General features: G+C 39.7%; 2 protein-coding genes across 8 annotated transcripts in view; both read right to left on the minus strand.

The window, feature by feature from the left end:
- Nucleotides 1-6,997, minus strand: part of LOC101172200 (A disintegrin and metalloproteinase with thrombospondin motifs 14) — a 53,353-nt gene extending 46,356 nt beyond the window's left edge. For both annotated transcript variants that reach the window (XM_011488228.3, XM_004080554.4), the window contains exons 1-2: nucleotides 6,533-6,997; nucleotides 5,862-6,289 (exon numbers count right to left, since the gene is read on the minus strand). In XM_011488228.3, the coding sequence (XP_011486530.1) occupies nucleotides 5,862-6,289; nucleotides 6,533-6,611 (507 nt within the window). In that variant the 5' untranslated portion in view covers nucleotides 6,612-6,997. The remainder of the gene's footprint in view (nucleotides 1-5,861; nucleotides 6,290-6,532) is intronic.
- Nucleotides 6,998-10,649: 3,652 nt separating this feature from the next.
- Nucleotides 10,650-21,437, minus strand: part of pald1 (phosphatase domain containing, paladin 1) — a 46,047-nt gene continuing 35,259 nt past the window's right edge. For 5 of the 6 annotated variants that reach the window (XM_023949414.1, XM_023949412.1, XM_023949415.1 and 2 more), the window contains exon 20: nucleotides 12,036-12,230. In XM_023949414.1, the coding sequence (XP_023805182.1) occupies nucleotides 12,081-12,230 (150 nt within the window). In that variant the 3' untranslated portion in view covers nucleotides 12,036-12,080. Of the gene's footprint in view, nucleotides 12,231-21,437 lie in introns of all 6 variants that reach the window. The other variant, XM_023949410.1, reaches the window with a different exon arrangement.

A 21,437-nucleotide genomic window follows, 5' to 3' on the forward strand; every position in this document is an offset into this window, starting at 1 on the left:
TCCACCAACACCGGTCAATGACTTGGATCCGGCAGCACCAGCACCACAACCACCTCCACCTAAGGACTCAGCTCCACCAGCATTACAGCAACCACCTCCATCTAAGGACTCACCTGCACCAGCACCACAACAACTACCGCCAGCTAAGGACCCAGCTGCAGAACCACAACAACAACCACCAGATTTGGCCCCAGAAATTCCACCATCTGACCAGCTGTGGGCGCCCCCTGCTACGTCTACTCCCAGTGAAGACTCACTTTCCTTTTCGTCCCCCCCACTTTCACCCATGGCCCTACCTAGCCATTTTGATAGCCTCATCAAGTCAGGAATTAAGATGGCTCCCCTAACACCTGTGAGCCTCACACCACACAGGAGCTCTCCTACCCCTCCAGCGCCCCCTCCTCATCCTTCACCCAAAGTCCCTCCAACACGGCCTTCATCCAAACCCCCTCCAACACGCCCCCTCCGTCGTTCACCCAAATCCCGTCCAGCTCCCACTCCTCCCGGTCCATCACCCAAACTACCCTCAACTCAACCTCTCCTGCGCGCCTCTAGACGTGCTATTCCCCGGAGCTAGGATGAAACGGGCCCCCAGTGTCCTAGGAAAGGTTATGTCAAACTGGGGCCCTGTGATGAACAGCTTCCTTCTGGTGATATACCTGTAGTTGCACCACGTAGAATGCAAAAAAGGGCAGTTAGACTGTCCAATCAAAGAAATCTAGTTCACATCCCTTGCAAGAAGGTTTTGACCAGTCCCAAGGAAACTAATCTCAAACTTGCTGCACTCAATGTCAGATCTTTATGCAACAAATCATTTTTAATCAATAATCTTATCTCTTCTTTTAATCTTGATTTTATGTTTTTAACTGAAACATGGCTTGACAAAAACACAGGAAACATAGTTCTAGTCGAATCAACTCCCCCCAACTACAAACATGAATCGGAAATACGAGAAAATAAAAAGGGTGGAGGCGTTTCTGCACTGTTTAGAGATAATATTGCAACCCGCAGACTATCATTTGGTGTGTTTTCATCATTTGAGTATGTGTCCTTTAAGATTGAGTTAAAACAAACTCCTCCCTTACTCTGCATAGTTATGTACAAACCTCCTCAGCACAGCCAAAGTTTTATTGATGATTTCACTGAAATGCTCTCAGTTGTGTGCACAGACTTTGATGGTCTAGTCATTACAGGTGATTTTAATGTTCATGTTGATAATGTCAATGACAGAAATGCAAAAGAGCTCAATGCTGTCCTTGAAACCTTTGGTCTAATTCAGCATGTGAGTTGCCCCACCCACAGCAGAGGGCACACTCTGGACCTGCTCATCACAAGGGGGGTTACTATTTACAATGTCAGTGTGGTTGATGTCGCCCTCTCTGATCATTTCTGTGTATTCTTTGACCTGTCTGTTGCTCCCAAACCACCGCCTGGCCCTGCAGTTGTCCAAAGGAGACAAATAAATGAGAGCACTAGGGCACAGTTTGTAGAAATGATAAACCCTGAAAACGTCTCTGGTGCCAATGTTGATGAAATGCTGAATTCTGTTACTTCTAGCATCTTGAATGTTCTGGATGCCATTGCCCCTATGAAAGTTCAACTGAGAAAACATAGACAGAAAGCTCCCTGGAGGAATGATGATCTAGTCAGGGCACAGAAACAACAGTGCCGCAGAGCCGAGCGAAAGTGGCGCAAGTCAAAACTCCAGGTTCATTATGGAATATATAAGGCGGAGTTGTACGCTTATAACCAGATCTTATGCAGAACAAGGGAAAGGTACTTCTCTGAAATAATTGGAAGTTGCAGCAGCAACTCTCGTATCCTGTTCACAACAGTTAACAGATTAACTAACCCCCCAACCCAGCTACCAATAGAATTGGTTTGTACACCTAAATGTAATGAGTTTGCTGTATTTTTCAATGACAAGGTTCAGGGCATTAAAAAAGCCATCAACTCCACAACACATATAACTATCGAACGGCCACCTACTCACTCTAAGCTGACTCACTTTATACCTGTCACTGACCAAACTGTCCAAGAGACCATCACCCGTCTGAGCTCGTCTACATGCTGCCTTGATGTGTTACCCACTAGATTTCTAAAGTCTGTCTTAAACAGTGTGTTGCCATCAATTATTCAAATAGTTAACATGTCTCTTCAATCTGGAATATTTCCAGAGGCCTTAAAAACTGCAGTCATTAAACCCCTCCTGAAAAAGAGCGGTCTTGATCCCACTGTACTGAATAATTACAGACCTATCTCTAATCTGCCATTTTTAGGAAAAGTCCTTGAAAAAGTTGTCTACTAACAGCTCACTGACTTTCTCTTATTAAACAATTCGTTTGATGTTTTCCAGTCAGGTTTTAGACCCCATCATAGCACAGAAACTGCTCTTATCAAGGTAACCAATGACATCCGCCTGAACACTGATGATGGAAAAGTCTCTGTCTTAATCCTGCTAGACCTGAGCGCTGCCTTTGATACTGTTGATCATGGGATCCTTTTGCACAGACTCCAAGACTGGGTTGGCATCTCTGGATCTGCCCTAAGTTGGCTCAAGTCTTATCTGGAAGACAGGAAATATTTTGTTGAAATTGGGAGTTGTGTCTCAGACTACATGGGCTTGAATTGTGGTGTGCCCCAGGGATCGATCCTGGGACCCCTTCTGTTCAACCTCTACATGCTGCCACTAGGGCAGTTAATACGCAGTAATAACATATCTTATCACAACTATGCAGATGATACTCAGATCTATGTGTCACTGACAACAGGTGAATATGGGCCAGTGGATTCTCTCAACCACTGCCTCCAACAGATCAGCGCGTGGATGCAGAACAACTTTCTCCAGCTAAACTCAGACAAGACCGAAGTTATTGTTTTTGGCCCACAGAAACAAAGAGAAATTGTCAGCAGCTACCTTCATTCTCTGTCTCTCAAACCCTCAAATCAAGTCAGAAATCTAGGGGTAATCATGGACTCTGACCTGAACTTTAACAGCCATATCAAGTCAGTAACATCAGCGGCATTTTACCACCTGAAAAACATTGCCAAAATCAAAAACATAATCTCAAAGCGAGACCTGGAGATACTTATCCATGCATTTGTCTCCAGTAGGTTAGACTACTGTAACGGCCTGCTCACCGGCCTGTCCAAACGAGCTGTAAAACAGCTTCAGTACATCCAGAATGCTGCTGCTCGAGTCCTGACCAAAACCAGGAAGTATGATCACATTAGTCCTGTGCTCAGGTCTTTGCACTGGCTCCCTGTACCTCAAAGAATAGACTTCAAAGCAGCTCTGCTTGTGTACAAGTCTCTCCATGGCCACGCACCAAAGTACATCTCTGACATGTTAGTGCCATATGAACCATCTCGTACTCTGAGGACCTCAGGGACCGGCCTCCTGTTGATTCCCAGAGTCAGAACTAAACAAGGGGAATCAGCGTTTCAATATTCTGCAGCTAAAATCTGGAACAGCCTCCCTGAAGGCGTAAGACAGGCCTCTTCTGTGTTCATGTTCAAATCTAGACTTAAAACATTTCTGTTTAGCCGTGTATATGACTGAAAGGTCCTATCTGCACCTTTCTTTCCTTCCTTTCTTTTTAAATCTTTTTTTTTTCTTCCTTTTCTTTTAAAGTAAATTTTATGTTGATTATTTCTATGATGTATTGTGATTTTAATGCACTTTTCTGTTTTGTGAAGCACCTTGAATTACTTTGTGTACGAATTGTGCTATACAAATAAACTTGCCTTGCCTTGCCTTGCCTATTAATGGACTGGAGAAATTTGGTAACCTCACACGCTTTGAGCCTCAGCATCCACTCACAGTTGTGTGTGAAATATTTTATAGTGGAAACATTTTAAAACCTCGCCTTGCTGCACTGGTAGCCTTTTAATATGACACCAAATTGGACCTCAGTGAGCTCCTGGATGCAATCTATTTTTTCACAAGTGTTCATAGACCCACTCACAGGATCTTCACAAACATTTGGCTTTAGTAGGGATAAAAAACACCTGAATTCAACCGCTGGAAATAGCAATTTTGGTCAATATTGTACATAACTATCGGAGAATATCCTCCAGATCCGGGCAGGTTATGACGTCATTCCAAAACAACTCAAAAGTGCTTTGGAAAAACTGCAGACTACCATCAGCAGTTCCACTCTCTTTCTTCTGCCCAATCACAGCTGAACAGCAGGTGTCATGACGACAAAGCATGAGGGTATCGCAGCAGAAGGGCCTATTGATTGGTGGTGATCAGGCAGGAACACAATGCAGCCAGACAAAAAGTAAAGCTGCTTTTCATCGTGCTGATTGGTGCTTCCTGAACTCCTATTTCTTACTGAACAGTAAAGCTGACTGGATGGTGACACGAATCACATTATTCAAAATTGTGAGTCCCAAGGTGCCCTTAAGGTTAATTTCTAAAATGTTTCAATATAAACATATCAATATCTAGATTTCAACATCAAAATCTAGACTATTTAGTTGAAATTTAGTTGATTTAATCATCTTTGTTTGTCTTTATGCAGTTTTTAAAGTCACAAACAACTAAATAAAGGCCTTTAAAACTAAACTATGGTAAACAAAGACCGAACCTCTCAGAGAGCGGTGCAATCTTCTAACAAAAGGTCCAGAGAAAGTAAACCCAGAGCTGTATCTGCTCTGCTGATATTTACCCATCTCATGCAATAATCACCAGCTGATACTGCAGCGAGGAAGAGACAGAATAAATGGCTCAACAACAACCCAGCATATGGAACCTACATTATCCGGGTGGTTTGACTGAAGCACATTGGTTCAATGAAGCGGAAACTTACAAAGATTACAGACAAAATGAGTTTAAAAATTAGATGAGTAATATAGCTCTGCTGCTCGATTGAGCTCCAAAAATATGCAAATTGTAAGCACTGAAGTGGAAATAAAGATTAGACTTCTTATTCAAATTAAAGCAAGCATTTTTTTTTGTCTTTGAGCTCTATCTTATATTTATTTGTAGAATTTTAGCTTTAACTTTTTTAACTTTAGTTTTTTAATTATTTTCTGTCTTTAATTTTATTTGGTTCCTTAATTATTATTAGAACGAAACAAGTTTCTATTAAAAAACACAATCTCAAAGTGAAGTAGTTTTGCTTTGGAATATCTGAATTCAAAGGACAGTGGCTGTTTTGTCCGTGTTGAACCCACAGATTTACTAACAAGAAGAGGAGGAACGGTGCCATTCCCATTGTGAATCAGGACACTCGGTGATCTCTATTGATTGTTCAGCACGCGGCAGCAGATTGCACACACATCTGCAGCTGTGATGGATAATACTGCGGCCTGGATGTTGTTGTGGTTCAGACATCGACTGCTGAAAATGCTGTTTTATTTTGTCTACCGGCTCTAAAAATGTCATCGATTATGCTATCCACAGGAGGTCAGTCATGCAGCTTCTCTTTGACATTATGTCTCAAAGTCTGATATATAGCGAGTTAAGAATGAGAAAGACTGCAGTACCAGCTGCAAGACCCAAGTTGGATTCCAATAAGGATGCTGGTGCTTGCATCTGACTAATTCTTAAGCAGCAGCAATGTGTCAATTTCAGATGAAGCTGCTGTGACCTGTGTCCAGAAATAAAAAAGTTCCAAAAAAAGCAAATTCAAAATAAAAATGAAGAAGTTTTTTAAAGTTTCAGATTTGACAGAGTTCAATCTCAGTTTGTGTTTTAGCACCTGGCTGAGTTTTTTGTTATCTTATGATGTATTTGAAATCTTAAGAAGATGTTAAGACCAAAAATTTGCAGAGATGTTCTGAATGTGAAGGAACAGCAATACGATCAATGAATGTTTATGCTTCTCCTTTCTTTTTTATGTGTGACTTACCAGCCCATCACAATTGCTGATGGCCACAGAGGCCTCCGGCATGTCTGTCACATCTCCAGTGAAGACACAGTCTCCACTGATATGCTCCTTGCTTTTCTCCTTAAAGTCTTCTTGCCACTCCACAAAAGCCCCCGGGGCCACCAGCCTCCTGTTGGCTTTGAGGCGAAGGTGAAGCTCCTTCCCAAAAACTGTGACATTGAAAAACAGGTGCTGAGCTGCAGGAGAGGTGGCCGAGGGCATCTCAGGGGCACCACGAGCCACCCTTCTTCTTCTTCTGCTGCTGCTGCTGATGCTGCCAAGGCTAGAGGCAGCATCGGAACTTTTACTTCCACTTCCAGCAGAGACCACGTGAGAAATGTACCGGCCGTGGGAGTCTGTGCTGAACGGCACAATAAGACCATACTCTCTTAACTTTCCAGAGACTTTTTCTGAGGGGACAAAGTGAGAAAAGCATTCACAAGCCCACGTCAAACTAGGTTTTAAAGCCGAAAACTTCTAAGACAAGATGCTCAAATAAAATCTATTCATTAAGAAAAGATTTGATAATAAAACAGCAGATTAATCTAAATTAATTTAAATGGTCAAATCTGTTTGTAGTCACTTCTGGAGTCTTTTTCTACAAAATTCACAGAAAATGTTTATATAAAAAAATGCATATATGCATTACTCACCTTGTGTTTCTGCAGCAGAAATATGCTCCAAAAGTACTTGACTGACTGAAAAGTACATCAGTAAATACATACAATCCATAGTGGAAAAAGTTGAGCGTGACAGCTGCAAATGCGTTTAAGTTCTCCTTTTTTTTCAATAGCTAAGAGTCGGTCCTCCTGAAAAGAAAAGAAAAGAAAAGAAAAAGAAAAAGAAAGAAAAGAAAAGAAGGGGGTGGGAGTGCACAAAAGCAGGAGAAAAGTCCTTAAAGCTGAGCCTCAGCAGCGAAGCAGCCCGGCATTTCTGCGCGGTGAACGCCAGAAAAGTGACGGACGTTCACAAGTTCCTCCAGTCGTTTGGCCTGCGCTGAACTGCACAAACCAAGACTGCCCCATCCATTTAGGGAGCTAAGTGGGAGGGTGGTGGGGAGGGGGTGGGGGTATCTGGGGTGCGGATGACGACAACTCCACGGTAAAAAAAAAAAGAAAAAAAAAGACGGTTTGGAGTAGTTGCGCCTTTTTTTCCTCCCCTTTTTCTTGTTTCCTTCCTCAAATAACTTGCAGTAGTAAAGCAAGGGACCAAGTTGACGCGCGCCTTCTCTGGGGGAAGAAATCAAATCCCTAAAGGTGCAGATAAAGTGTGTGGAGACAGAGTGTCCCGGTGTTGGAACATCTGCCATTCACGCACAATTACGCACCGCTGGCTGCGGAACGCTCAACTGCTAAAACAACCACAGGCAACCTCCTTAATTTTTTATTTTTTAAACGTATCCCTTTAAATCAAAGAGTTTTGAGCTAAATAAAATATAAGTATTTTACTACTTAAAATTATTTAAATTTACATTTGCGGTGCGTAAAAAAGGAACAAACCCAGAAAAGAAAAAGAGAAAAAACTCCTAAAGCGGTTAGCAGCTTGTTTACATTAACCCCTGAACACATGTTAGTGATCACATGGCCATAAATCAGGAAAAAAAAACAATGAACCCTGGGACAATGTTATACTGCTATCCCCTGTCAAAACACAAGAAGAATTGAGGAAAATGCATCAAAATTATAGATTTGTATCAGATTTCTTTTGTCTGATTCAAAATAAAAATATCAAAACTTTTCTTTCTTGCATTAAATTAAGAGTTGTAATATTTTAGAATAGCATTTTTTGTCACATGAAGACACATTTTTTGGTCACCTCATATTTTAGTTATGGTGTAAACTGTAAAGTGTTGGTGTGTCTTTAAACACTAATTTAATTCAAAGTAAAAACTATCAAATTTGATCTAATTGCATAGTTGTCTTGTGTAAATAAAGACAATAATTAATTATGTAATGACCCAATTTATTTTTTGCATTCAAGGTTTTTACAATCTGGGGTAATCCTGCAGATGTCACTGTGAGCATGTGTTCAATGCAGAAAGAAAACAAACCATCAGTGGAAGTTGAGGAAAAACTCTATTGTAGATTTCTTTAGAGGAGAAACAGCCTGTTACAATTTTGGATGTCTGATCGGACAGCCGTGGTTTTTTCGGGCACTGCTGGAGTCCAGATTTAGTCAACCATGACCAGGCTGAGACTGAACCTCTTTGGATTCTTTCGCAATGTTAGAGAAGGAGTTAAAATGAGTTTTGACGTTCAGGTGCTTTCTGAGAAAGAAGGTGGCTATATTTTCCCTTCTTCAGTTCCTAGAGTGTGTCTGGGCTGTGTGGGTCTGGGGCCCCCAATAAGAGTGCTGTGCTGGTCTGTGTGGCTAATTAGCTCAAGGTTCCCAGGATGCAGAATCTACAGCAGGTGTGGGTTTTTGTGGAGTCATCCCCCCAGGGCAGCGTTGAGAGGACTGGATGGTGATCCACAGCCGTGCATTAATAGGCAGTGGAAACTAACCACAGCATTAAGAGATGGAAACCATTAACTGCCTTGTGAGAAACTTTATTCTGTTTTTCCATCCATACTGTTCGGAGTTTCTGTATGCCTCCTAAAGCCAGGAAGACATTCCACAATATGGCACAGGATTTAAGAAAGAGTTTTTTTTCTCCTTTAGCAATGAATAGCTGCACTCAGTCTGTGGTTACATCTAAAGACAAGAACAATTTCCAGCACTAGAACACACCAGACCTGAAGTTCTGCAACAACAAAATAATCCCATCTAAAGAAACCCTCTTTAGATATGTGATGAGTTAAGTGTGCATGCTTTTGTCTAAAAAGATCTGTTGAAATACCGTACAGATTCAAACTGATTCCTTTTTTTCAGTTACAGTAAAGCACGGATGCCTCAGCGTGTGCTGTAATGTGGTTTCGCCGAACCAATATGCTGAGGAAAAACATGTGACTTTACATATTTGAAGGCAGGAAGATGCAAAGCAGCTGTCGGTCTGCTTGGCCGCTTAAAGGAAGAAGAGCTCTAGGATGAAAAGGATCTGAGGCTTTAGTAGAAGCGGATCCGTTTTACTTGACTTGCTTAGATAGAGTCCACTTGAGCAGCTCATGCAGTGTTTATGTGTGTCTAAACAATGCTCTTAGTTTGAAATCCTGGGCCTGCAAATCTTTCAAAACAAAATATCTGTCAATTTTTTAAAAACATGTATGTTGATTCATGGCCCCACTTAATATAATACACTTAAAAGCTCAAAAAGTGGACATTTCATGATATAGTCCCTTAAAAGCTTACTGAGTTTCTTTTAATAAATAGATTTTACATTTTGCACTTAATGCCTTCACTTCTTTTTTTTTATTTTTCTGTTCTTTAAATACATTTGGGTTATAATGCTTTGAAAAATATCCTACAAGTTGAGAAATTCGTGATTTTTTAGACCATTTTTTTTCCAACTTGAAAGTAAAAGGTGCAGTTTTGTTCATAAGTTTAATCCAAGAACGGACAAAAAACTGATGTTTGAACATTACTGTGGCAAACCGGACTTGCAAACCTAAATTTGGTCACTAATCAACCCCCCCCCCCCCCCCACCACCACCACCACCACAGGGGGCTGACAACCCACTTGAGACTATGAGGTGTTTGTCATGCCGCCTTCATCCACACAAGAACAATCAAAGAGGACGGCGCTCCGGTACCATGCATCCTGTTCAGAGCAGCTCTCTCATCTGCGGCGGGAAGCTTTCCACATGAAGTTCATTACATCCTCTCTTGCCGCTCACCTCTCAATGCGGCTCTTTGTGCGCCATAATCTCTGGATCCTTCAGAACCACTAGCTTGAGTTTCACATTGGGGAGTATCTCAATGAATTCGGAAGGGATTTCAAAGGCAAGGAGCCGCTATATCATCCAAGCATGGTCCTCATGTCCTGGGCTTATCTTGACCCGGAGTCAAGTTGGCCACATGCTGCAACTGAATAGCCCCTCTCCATATCCGCATGTTGTTTTAACCAATTACTGTCTGCCTGTGAGGAGACAGCGCAGTGGAAAAGTGTTAATGTGAACTGATCCAATTTGGATCCAAAGCAGGAAAATGAAATCATACAACTGGAAGATGAAAACTGGAAAGGAGTGGGAGAAACGAACCGCTGGCAACTGACTCACTTGGTTACAATAATCCAGGACAGGCTGTGGTGTGATAAAACTCCTAACAACTTCCGTGCTCCCAAAGATAAGCCTGCTATGCACTTACAAGACGGGAAGTGATCTGCGATATGAGACTTTCAAAGCAGGCCGGGGAAGCCAAGAGAGCTTCAGAGATGTGCCGGCCGGTGCCTTTTAATCCTCGCATAGTTCTCCATTCTTGAGTGTGGAGATAATTCCTCTTTTTTTTTTTTTAATTAAGACCTTACCTGTCCACATCAAAAGGCAACTCAGATTAGTCTTTTGATCTGCCTAAGCTCTTTATTACCGTGTATGGAATATGTTCAGTTTTAAGCCCAACAATGAATCATCTGTGTTGTGTAAATGTATGCTGCTCGATGCTCATAACCCGCTCCACTCCGAGGTCCACGCCGACACCAGACAAAAGAGGCCGCGGTGAAACACGAGAGGGATGTTAGCGGGGCGTATCTGCCGCACGGAGATGATGCCGAGATAAGGCGGGACAAGAAAGGAAGCAGAGGAGGGAAGAGACAATCACTTGGCTCCGCAGCAGAATCGGAAACTTCAATAAAACGGCAGAAATTCTTCAGTAAGTGAACCCTTTAAACACACCAAGTCCTCAACAAAGATGTTTTATTTTTTCCTCTTTGTGAAATAAAAAAAGTGCTGATAGCAAAGGTAGAAAGTTGGTTAAATCAGGTATTTTTGTCTCAAATTAATAAAAAAAAGGCACATGGGAGTGAATACAACAAAATGCCTCAAGAGTTTTGAACTAAAAAGAGCATAGTTAAAAAATACACTCAAGTCATACAAATATAGCTCACCTCTTCTTGTCACTTTAAAGGCAGGATTGTTCCTAAAATGCACATTCAAGTCAAGTTACATTCCAATAAATGCAGGTAAGTAACAAAACAAGCTTGGGCTTTCAAAATACTGAAAAGTAAAAAGTCTTTACATATCTAACAATAACTGATAGATGTACAGGCGGACATGTTTTTCTCTTCAAAATCATCAAAATATGAAATAATCCCTTTACTTTTTCTACCAAGGGTTTATGTATAACTGTTTGAGAGGAGATCTTAGAATTTATTTTACAGTATAATCAAGCGAATAGACTTTGCTTTTGCTCCCTTTTAGTGACTTTTCTGAAAGAATATAAGTAAAGCCTGAAAAATTGTGGGACATTTATTTCCGGAGAGCAAAACTCTCTGAAAAGTACTTCCATAACATGCTAATCCTGCTTTTTTTTTTTATAATCTAACAAAAATTAGAGCATTGGAAATGTTCCAACAGAAACACTTAGGGATAGAAAAGGCCTCTGAGAGCTGACCCAACAGAAATAAGAGTTTTTTTTTTTTTTTTTAAAAGATCGAACGACAAATGAGCATCAGGTAGAATCACGATGCATATTTAGCATTGCCTTGATTTTTTCCTTTTTTTTATTTGAATAATACAAAAACTGCTAAAATTAACACTTCAATCTCAAGAAGAAACAAAAGAGACAAAATTCAACAACAAAAATTCTGGACACGTTAGTACCTACGTCCCTGCACGTATCATTAATTGTAGGAGAACAGACGGGGAATGGAAGTGTGCTGGAAACGAAATAAAGCCAAATGTAACAGCGTCTCCTGAAACACTGCTCAGAAAAGCATCCTTAAGCTTTACAAACCTCATGGATGCATTAATACTTAAATAAAAGCTTTGTACATGGGAACTTTTCAACAGCTACGAGGTAAAAGATCAGCTTTGGGGTTGCAAAAGCTGGAAGTTTTTACCTTCAAACTTAGAATAACAAAGGTTTTTTCACCAATAAGAAAGCGGGATTTACAAAAAAAAAAAGACTGAAGTTGTAGAAAAGGCGAAAAATGTTATCGCAAAGATGTGAAAACAGCATGACCCCTGAGTCTGGCAGAAGGTGAGAGTTAGAAAACACAGATGTTAGGACACAGAGGGGGTAAACATAAACAGAATGTTAAGGCTATTGACATTTCTTTTCTTCTGAACAGCACAGTACTGTGTCAGCGGAACGGCAGCGATCCTCGTTTCAGACAAACTCCCCCCGAAAAGGAAGTGAGTGAACGTTTTGCTGTTGCCAGCGGCAGCGCAGCCGGGCCAGTGGCGAGTCCCTGGGGTCTTCAAACTCAGAGAAGCCCAGCTGGTTGAGGATGTCATAAACTCCCGCTCTGGCAGCCACCTACCACAGAAAACACAAACACAATGTTAATGACAGGGCAGCATAGCCAGCCGGGCCTTTTCTCCTTCTCTTTGCGATGACCACACATACTCTGCAGAAATCCAATGCTTTCTCACATGCTTCTGAGGAACAATATGGAGTTGGAAATTACTGTGAAAAAAAATCTGATTTCCATGTTCAGGAAAGTGTTTCAATTCTGAATTGAAAAATAATAAAATATCTGGAGTTGTTTTAGAGAAAACGCACAAAAACTTAAGGAGCAGGCGTGTTTTATTGTGAAGGTTTAAAGATAAGTTAGCTGGTTTTCACCTTAGTAACAGAATTAAGAGACAGCCAATCAAAGCATCCAAAAGCAATAATCAGTTTTGTATTGGGGCTTGTATGAAATTCCACTATTGGAACTTCACTAAAGCATTGGCATAAAAACTCTTCACATAACTCCTTCCCTTTCTTCGTCTCTGAAATAACGTGAAGCTCATTAAATAAAATAGCCGCGTGCATTTCCATTTTCATCCCCTGCAGGGATCCCATTAAGCTGTTGAGGCTTGACTGCTCATTTTCAAGTAGTTTTAGAGAAACCACTTGTTATTTGTAAAAGTGGGTTATTATGCCAAACTTTAAAAGTTTAAGAAAACAGACATGGAAGAGGGGCGGAGTTTTCGGGTGAAAGCAGGCCGCAGAAGAGTCAAATAAATAACCCTTTCTTTTTCCAAACACATTTTCAAAAGCTCTTTTTTGTATCAATAAGGCGACCAACGCAAAAATAAAGAAAAAAAAAGCATATATAAAATGTGTAATTCGCTGTAATCTTGGGCTGAATACTTATATTTTAAGATGTTGATGAATCTATTTTTATTTCAAATTTAGATTTTTGATCTAAAATTTGTTTTTATTACATACAGCAATGCGTGGAAGTGATGCAAATGTGCCACATTGAAGCCATAAAGCAGGTCTCAGCCACCATTTTTCACTGAACTCTTGTTTCTTCAGTAACTTATACCAACCAGATTGAATTACATTCATATGGAATCTGTTTTTCCATGAGAAAAATCACATTTTATTTTACTGCTATTAAGCAATAAAATCTATCCTTTTTTTTTAGCTTCAGTCCACACTGGTTTGATATTTCCGATCCATGATGGAAATTCATTTTTACTGAACAACTTTAGTGCATTTTCAAAGGGATGCTACAATTCTTGGCTTAAATCCAAAACGTTCGCTATGCCGTTGAATTATTCATGAGAAAAGTAAATCATTGCATCCCTACTGCTTCAGTATGTTTATGATGAAAGTTTCAAACACATGTTGGGTTAAATTTAAGAAGAAATTATAATTAATTGTTTTATTTTATTACAGCAGGCTTAGTATAAGCCAATTGAAAGGTTTTTTGTCATGTTACTCCCTTATTGGCAAATAAATATCAACTTATTTGCCCTTTTTGTCATCATTTTGCAATATACAAATAAAAAATCATCACAAACAAAAGCGTTCAAAAATTGGGATTTTAACAGAATCATGAAGAAAGTGTATTGTTGCATCCCTAGTTTTCACATTATGGTCTAATGCTGTTCGTATGAAGGTTATCTCAAAAGTCCAATTTGTCTTACTTGTGAGACCATGACATTAAGTGGACAACGGCAAAATGTATTTAGATCTTCAATGGCATGGCATATAATAACAGCTATCTTAGCTCATAGTCGGGATAGGCTCCAGCCACCCAGTAACCCCATAAGGGATCAAAGCTCCTCCATTCATCAATCTTCAGAACCCATTGAATCCCCTTTGGGGTCACAGAGCTGTTGGAGGCAACCCAGCTACTAATGGGTGAAGGCGGGGTACACCCTGAACAGGTCACCATTCTGTTCCAGGGTCACACCTAGGGGAAATTTAGAGTAACTAATTTATGAAGCATGTTTTTGGACTTTGGGAGAAAGCTCCGGACAGAAAGGTACTAGCCGGGATTTGAGCCAGAGCCTTTTCTCGGTGAGGCAAGAACACTAACCACCGGTTCAGAAAGTGGATGAATGGTTTTATAGTTTAAATACATTTCATATATTCCATGAGCAGGGCTACAATGAAGATTAATGCAAAACCCCACAATAGAAAGAAGTTCTCTTGGTTGATGGTTAAGGTGGAGAGGGAGCTAACACGAGACTATAAAATAGGGGTGCAACGATTAATCGCAGGTTGGCAAGGAGTTGGGAATGATCAAACGCTCCTTTCGGACCACCTTTCCAGCCTCTCTTTCTATATAAGCATAATTGATTCATACTCTATTGCTTATTCCATGCAACACATTTCAAGGGAATGACTAAAAGTACGAACAACTTAACTATTATAACCAATTGGTGATGATCCCCACTTTTTCTGCTTTAGTGTTCATATGAACATAGAGGTTGTGCTGAGTCATGATCTACCGTGAAAGTTAAACACCGTCCACCCTTAAAAAGTATTTGGGAAACCTCATGGAGAACCAGAAACATCTGGCATTAAGCCAAGTACTACAAACAAATCCAGGCTAAACCGACTGACACAGACTTCCACTGAAGAGAAAAAAATGATCGGCTCGTTAGAAAAGCCACGGCGTGCGCAATTAATCCTGTGGATGAAGGTTCAATGTTCAACCACTGCATGAAGGACAAGTCACCAAGCAAGTGAAACAGAGGGGCATTTGTAATCACCAAAGAAATGAGTCCAGCCAGGGACGGCCGGCTAATGACTTCATGAAGGTAACGAAGAGTAGGACACTGCCAATGTAACCGCTCTTCACCCAGCAGGCCTTCATTGGAAGTCGATAGATAGGCTTGAAGACATCTTCATTAGCAGGGACCCACCTCTGCATGCTAATGTGTGAAAGGTACAAATGAAGAGTTGTGTGCGATGTGAGAAAATCCTTAAAGAGTGAACCCCGAACACATTAAAGAATGAGCTGTCAGGTTACAAGTTGAGGAGGCCGTGCAGGAAAAAAACAATGAACCGGGGCAATGATATCGAGATATTCCTTTCACTGACAGTGATTATAGCCTAGATGGCCAGCACTGCACGGAAATAAACAGCCCCCGCAGATGTGGTCTGGATTATCTACTTGCTGACAATGGAAAATCATACATTTTAATGGGGTATCAGGTAGCGTGGAAGTTGTGGCTTCGTTGAATATTTTCTAAATCTTTATTCCTTCCAGTTAGCTGAAGGAATTATTAATGTAGAAACGTCTGCTTTCTGTTCAACAGCAGCTCATTACAACCAGTCAGGATGTACTTTTGAATATATGTTCCTGGAAAGCCTGAATGCATGCCTCACTTCTACGCTTTTTCATGGAAACAGATTAACTGATGGTGCAGTAGCATTATTCAGTGATTGTGCCTCCTCTGAGACATGCGCGTATGAAAGAGAGTAAATATAGAGTAACAATATCTACTATACTATCAACTATAAATGCTTCTTCTTGGTAGAGTTAAAGCAAAAATGAGCACAAATCATCAGTTTAGTCCATTAAAATGAGTCAGGCTTTGAAAAAAGTAGACACTTTTATTTTTGTAATGAGTTCCTTCCAACACTGCAGCTGTCTAAGTAACAGACAGATTTATGTTTGAGAGACCTGAACAAGAGTGTTCAAGTTCGGATGCATGCAGGGGGTTTAAATTCCATCTTTATACAAAACCTTTTTGCATATCAAGTATCAAAAAATTGGCCTTTGACAATGTGTTCTGTGCAGAGCATAAATGCAAGAGATTTTCACCTACTGCATCCCAAACTTACTTATGATATGTGTGTATGCTGCAATAAACATTAATAACGCTGAACACCGCCATGAGGGGCAGTGGATGTCCAGGTAGTATCCAGTATCCACGCCAGTGATCATCGATAGGTGAAACTAACACCTTTTTATTCAAATAAAGCGTGTAAACTTTTTTTTTCTCGATCAAGTATAAAACCTATTTTTCCAGAAAGTTTCCACCATGTATGATGAACTTACTAATGTACAAAGAAAAGTGTTTTTGATGCTTTTAATTTGTTTTCCATCAATGACTTTGACATTATTATTCACCCTAAGGAGGCTATACAAGCTTTGTAAACAAAACAATATATTTATTTTAAATATTTAAAGTTAGTTAACTTTTACGTTACCATATGCAAGCAGGATTTGTGAACTTTTGTTAGAATGTGAAAAAATAATTTTTGGACTTAAAATAGATACACTTTGTAAACACTGTACAGTTTTTAAAGTTTATTTTACAAAGCGCTAGTGATAGGGAATGTTATCGTGATAGGGAACGCTAGTGATAGAGAAATGTTGAATAAATGCTTTTGTTTGCCGTCTTTACCAAAATGACGAAAAAATTAGTTAGGATTGATTTCAGGTGATTTAAAAAAAACAACTTCTCGAAACATGAGTTTCAATTCTTCAAAAATAGACAAAGAAGCTACGCTTCCAAACAAAGATGTCAACTGGAACTGTCACAAACTCCCATCATCCAGTGCTGACACAATGGCCCTGTGTAGGTGTAAAATGACTGCGTACACATCTTTGTTCTCTTGTTAATTACTAAGTACTTCTATATTTGAAGAAAGTAACATGGGCTGCCATTTCCCAGCATCCAAGGGCAAAGTGATAATTATTTTTCATAAAGTCCCAATAGCTCAGGTGTTATTATGACAACGGTGCTACGTAGAAGCACTTCCTCCCATGGAAGATGTTCTTCACCTAATTTATGAGTTACAGAAAAATCACTGGAAAACTATATGTGAACAAGACAGTTACTTTTAATTAACCCAATAATAGGGATGGTTTAAAAATAACCAAATAGTGAAAATCAAATGAATCTTCAGTAAGACAATGTAGTGATAATTCATTCAGTCAATGAACTGATTTCTTGTATTTTTACAGGCAAAAAAAACCTTTTTGAATTGAAAGTTTTTTTTTATTTTTCTTCTAAATTGCGGATTAGAAATGGGACCAAAAGCAAAGAAAAAGAAAATCTGCATTTATTTGGAATACTATTGAAACGTGTGGCATTTCATGGCTGCCATTAATTGAACGAGTGCAAAGATAAGCTACTACGCAACTCAAAGTACAGGAAGCCTGTATTAGCATGGTTAACAAATGCTAACAATGGAGCAGCATCTCACCCATGTCGTTTAAAATGGATCTTCGCTTTACTGCTTAATTTTCAAATTTTTGTTTTTTTCCATTTTGTTTCGTTTGTCATTATTTTTTAATGTTTGTATATTTATACATAGTTATATCTGTTTGTTTGTTAGTTACATAGGTGTCTTACTTAACTTTTGATTTCTGCCCCCACCCCCCATCATCTTCCCAGGTCTCCAAATGACAGACCCAAAGGAGGTAAAGCTCACGTAATGAAGCAAAATAGATCAACATTAGATCAACAACAGCATTGCGCTTGCGTAGTATTAAGGTTTGCTCACTCAGTTCCTGAATAAACTCGGTTATCTTTGCGCTCGTTCAATTAATCGCAGCCATGAAATGCCATGGATGCGTTAACTTTTTCTGCAACCTGATTTGATCAAAGACTTAAAAAAAAATCAATCTTTGACAAAGTGTATTAAAAAATTTGGCCTTGAAGTTTCTGCCTTGTGGTCTGTATGTTTCTGGCTGTTGGCAAAGTTGCTGAAACGATGTTGGAATTGCCCAACAGCTCCTACCCATTTGGTTGTTAGTGGTTTTTTTTTCCCTTAATAGACTATTTCAAGGGCTGAACATACCATACCATTAGAGGGGCACAGGAAGGCCTCTGTAGCACACATCAAAACAGCTGGAGTGACTGATAGGGGTTCTCTCCTGCAGGCATCCGTGGCATGCACTGTACACAAATCCTTCCATTGTGCAAAAGCCAAGCATTTTGGATTAGCAAACACAGATTTCACTTCCAGTGGCTCTTCTGATGTTCCTGCTCTGATCTCACGCTTCTGTGTACCTCAGACCAATGACACCGCCGACTATATGTTACATGCATGGAACATGGTACATGTTCCACGAAAAGCTCATAACTTTCATTAAAGAGATATCACAGTGTAGTTCTTGGAATGCTTGAAAATTGAAAACATGCAGTAGCTTCAACATGAGGATCACACACTGTGCCTAAATGCATACCAGCTGGCAAAAGCTGCATCCCAGCAGGACGAGGAACAGTGTGCTCCAGCTCCTAGTGGCAATACTAACCAAACTGATCTACAGACACATCCAAACAGACCATGTAGAATGCAGGACAGACTGTACCACTCACAACTGACAGGTTGTGTAACTGTGGCCATAATAACATAAGCAGTGGTGGGGATGACCCCAAAATGCTGCCTGTGGCGCCGTAGTTTGTCATTAACGATCCCTCCACGGTCACTGGTGATATGCTAGTGATTGGGCCCTCGGGGTGGCTTGGCTTGAACAATGAGCCTAAGCCATTTCATGCTGCAAGTGGGCCACTTAAAACATCACATGCTGGTATGGTCTTTCAGGTCATTTAAATATTTCTCTTTTCTTTAAACAGAGTACACATGACAACAGATACTGCGGCTTCATCTCTCCATAAGCTCAGATATTTATCAGTAACAGAATATTTGAGATTAGATATTTCTGGAATGTAATCCTGAGGTTAATGGCCACTTAAGTAACTTTGCCTACTTATAAATAGAGTGGAGCTCATAAAATCTAGCTGTTTTAATGCTGGACAAAGTAAACCACTAACATAAAATCTGCATTCACAACAAACGTGATTCAACCATCAAATACGCTGCAAGACACTTGCCCAAAACTGTGTTCATAAATCTGACGCTCCAGACGCGAGTGGGAGGAGCTACTGCTAACAGGCTCATTGCTAAATTATGGATTACACTGATAAACTATGTTTATTTATTTTGAAGATCTTCACAAAGACACTGGCAAGCATGTCGCCATATCTGGGTTCACAAGATCATTCAGAGTACTTGCATCTCTCTGTTTGAAACTTCCTGTCCCGAATATGAACAAAAAGCAAAATACAAAATTAAAAGTAGGGGACCTTTTAATTCTTGTTGTAGTTGTTCACCTTTCGGTTTATCCCGTTAGGGGTCGCCACAGCAAATCAGCTTTTACTGATTCACACGGGTGGTTTGACAGCCGGATGCCCTTCCCCACACAACTATGTATTTTCAGAGCACAGGGATACGAAAACCATAAAAAAATGCAGGATAAGTGCAAGGTAACAATCAGCCTGTCCTGCATTTTTAGACTCTAACCACTGTTCATCGTCACGTCACTCACCAACATTGATTTTCTGATTAATTGACAATCCAAAGCTTCGCCAAAGTTTTGGTATTTGGAAACAAAGTGGAAACAACTTGCTGAATGGCAAAAATTTGGATGAACGTCCAATTTTATTGATACGCAGTTGTTTATTCATGTCTGTCTTTGTTTACAGGACTTTAAATTTATAGTTTCCAAGACATTTCTATCTTTAGTTGTCTGTTTTTATTGTTTGGTTAAAGTGGTTTCCTTCCTTCCTGGGCGTGGTCAGCCAATTAAGTTGAGCCCAAAAAAGGGAAGGAGCTCAGTGTGAAGGGAGGCAGGAAAACCGGAGGTGCCAATGTGGATTTGCTGTGAATGAAAACTTCTGCTCCTCCACTTTAAGGACATCTGCCTCCTACTATAATCGATTTCACATTGAACCTGAACGACAGACGAATTGGGTTGGTGTGAACGTAGCTTAACAAGTGCCAAGAACAAATTATGTTATTCATAATAAGCTAATGTAGTTAAATCTAGTTTCATTTTAGCTAATTTGAGGAAACCTTTATTTTCTTTCCAAATAGGGTACAAAAAACACAAAAGCCTTGGTCAGAGGCCGCATCTTTACTGCTGTGTTTCCTTTGGTGGAAGACAAGATCCCACTCTTAAATTTTTAATTTTGAAGTAGTTTTAAGAATTAAATCATCCAATTTTTAACTCATCCTCTGATTAAAGAACCGCTGAAAGTCTTGCAATTGTTTCTACATAAACAAACAGAGCTTATTTGTCTGTGTAATCCAACCACAACACACAGCCACTAATCAAAAAGAAGCTCTAAGGATTTAGTTCAGTACATTTCAATTCTCACAGTGAACCATGTAGTGGTAATGTATTCTGCAAAGCGATCAAGGAAAAAAGGAATTCCAAACATCACTTCAGCAAGTTCAAACTCCTGCCTGCTTGGCCTTACACTAAATTTAAAGCTTCTAACTAATAATTCTGCTGTCAACTGTCTACATATATTTGAATAAATTAATGCCACAAAATGTAAAAAAAAAAGAAATAAACCTGTTGGCTAAAAATATACGTTTGAATCATATGGAACCACTGAAGGTGGTACATGCATCCGTATTGTGAGTTCATAGTGCTATAAGTTAGGGGTTAACAGAACTGGATATGGTTTAAAAAATCACGATGTGGCCTTTTTTCCAAAAAGAAAGTTCAGGAGAAAAGGACTGCAGTTGCAGCTGTGTTATGGAAATGTGCTAAAAGAAAATGACATATCATTTAAAGGCCAAATCAAACACTATTTAAATAAGTAGAAACATTTGCTTGTGTGTCTTAATTCTGTCTTTTTTTCTCCTCCTTTACCACCAGTCTGTTTGCATTGTTTACAGCTGTGTGTTCTTGTCGCTGGTGCCCGAGTCTATTTTCTCACGGCATAACTGGGCCATTAGAGTCACTCTGATGCACCACATTTATTTGGTATTCATAACGGAGGGAATGTGTCCTGAATGACTGCACATACTTCTGTGACAATTGTTTTCATAGCAATTGTTCCTTTAGAATTTGGAATTCAGAGTTTAATCCACTTCAATAAGAACAAAGAGGGCAGATATTTTTCTCCAAACATTCTATGCAGGAAGGTTGCACTTCTCCAGCAATAACTGAAAAATGTAAACGAAGCAAAAAGCAGACAGGTTTTTTTTGTTTTGTTTTTTTACAGATTCGTAACCAAACTGATTTTTGGTGTACTCTTCATGTTTCAGATATTTCCAAATAAAGTACAGATGCTTAAGATGGTTTATGAATGAATCCCAAAGTTAAAAACAAAAACGCATGATAGTAATTACTGTTGATATTGATATTTTTTTTTTCAGAAATCTGCTCGAAATAAACTTTTAGTGCTCATAAACACTATAGGGGAGATGAATCGGATTGAATGTGGGTTGTGTTCCTGTACCGCAAAAGTGTAAAAGTTAAGG

This window comes from Oryzias latipes, chromosome 19 (genome assembly GCF_002234675.1).
Source record: "Oryzias latipes chromosome 19, ASM223467v1".
In the NCBI taxonomy this organism is placed as follows: Eukaryota; Metazoa; Chordata; class Actinopteri; order Beloniformes; family Adrianichthyidae; genus Oryzias; species Oryzias latipes.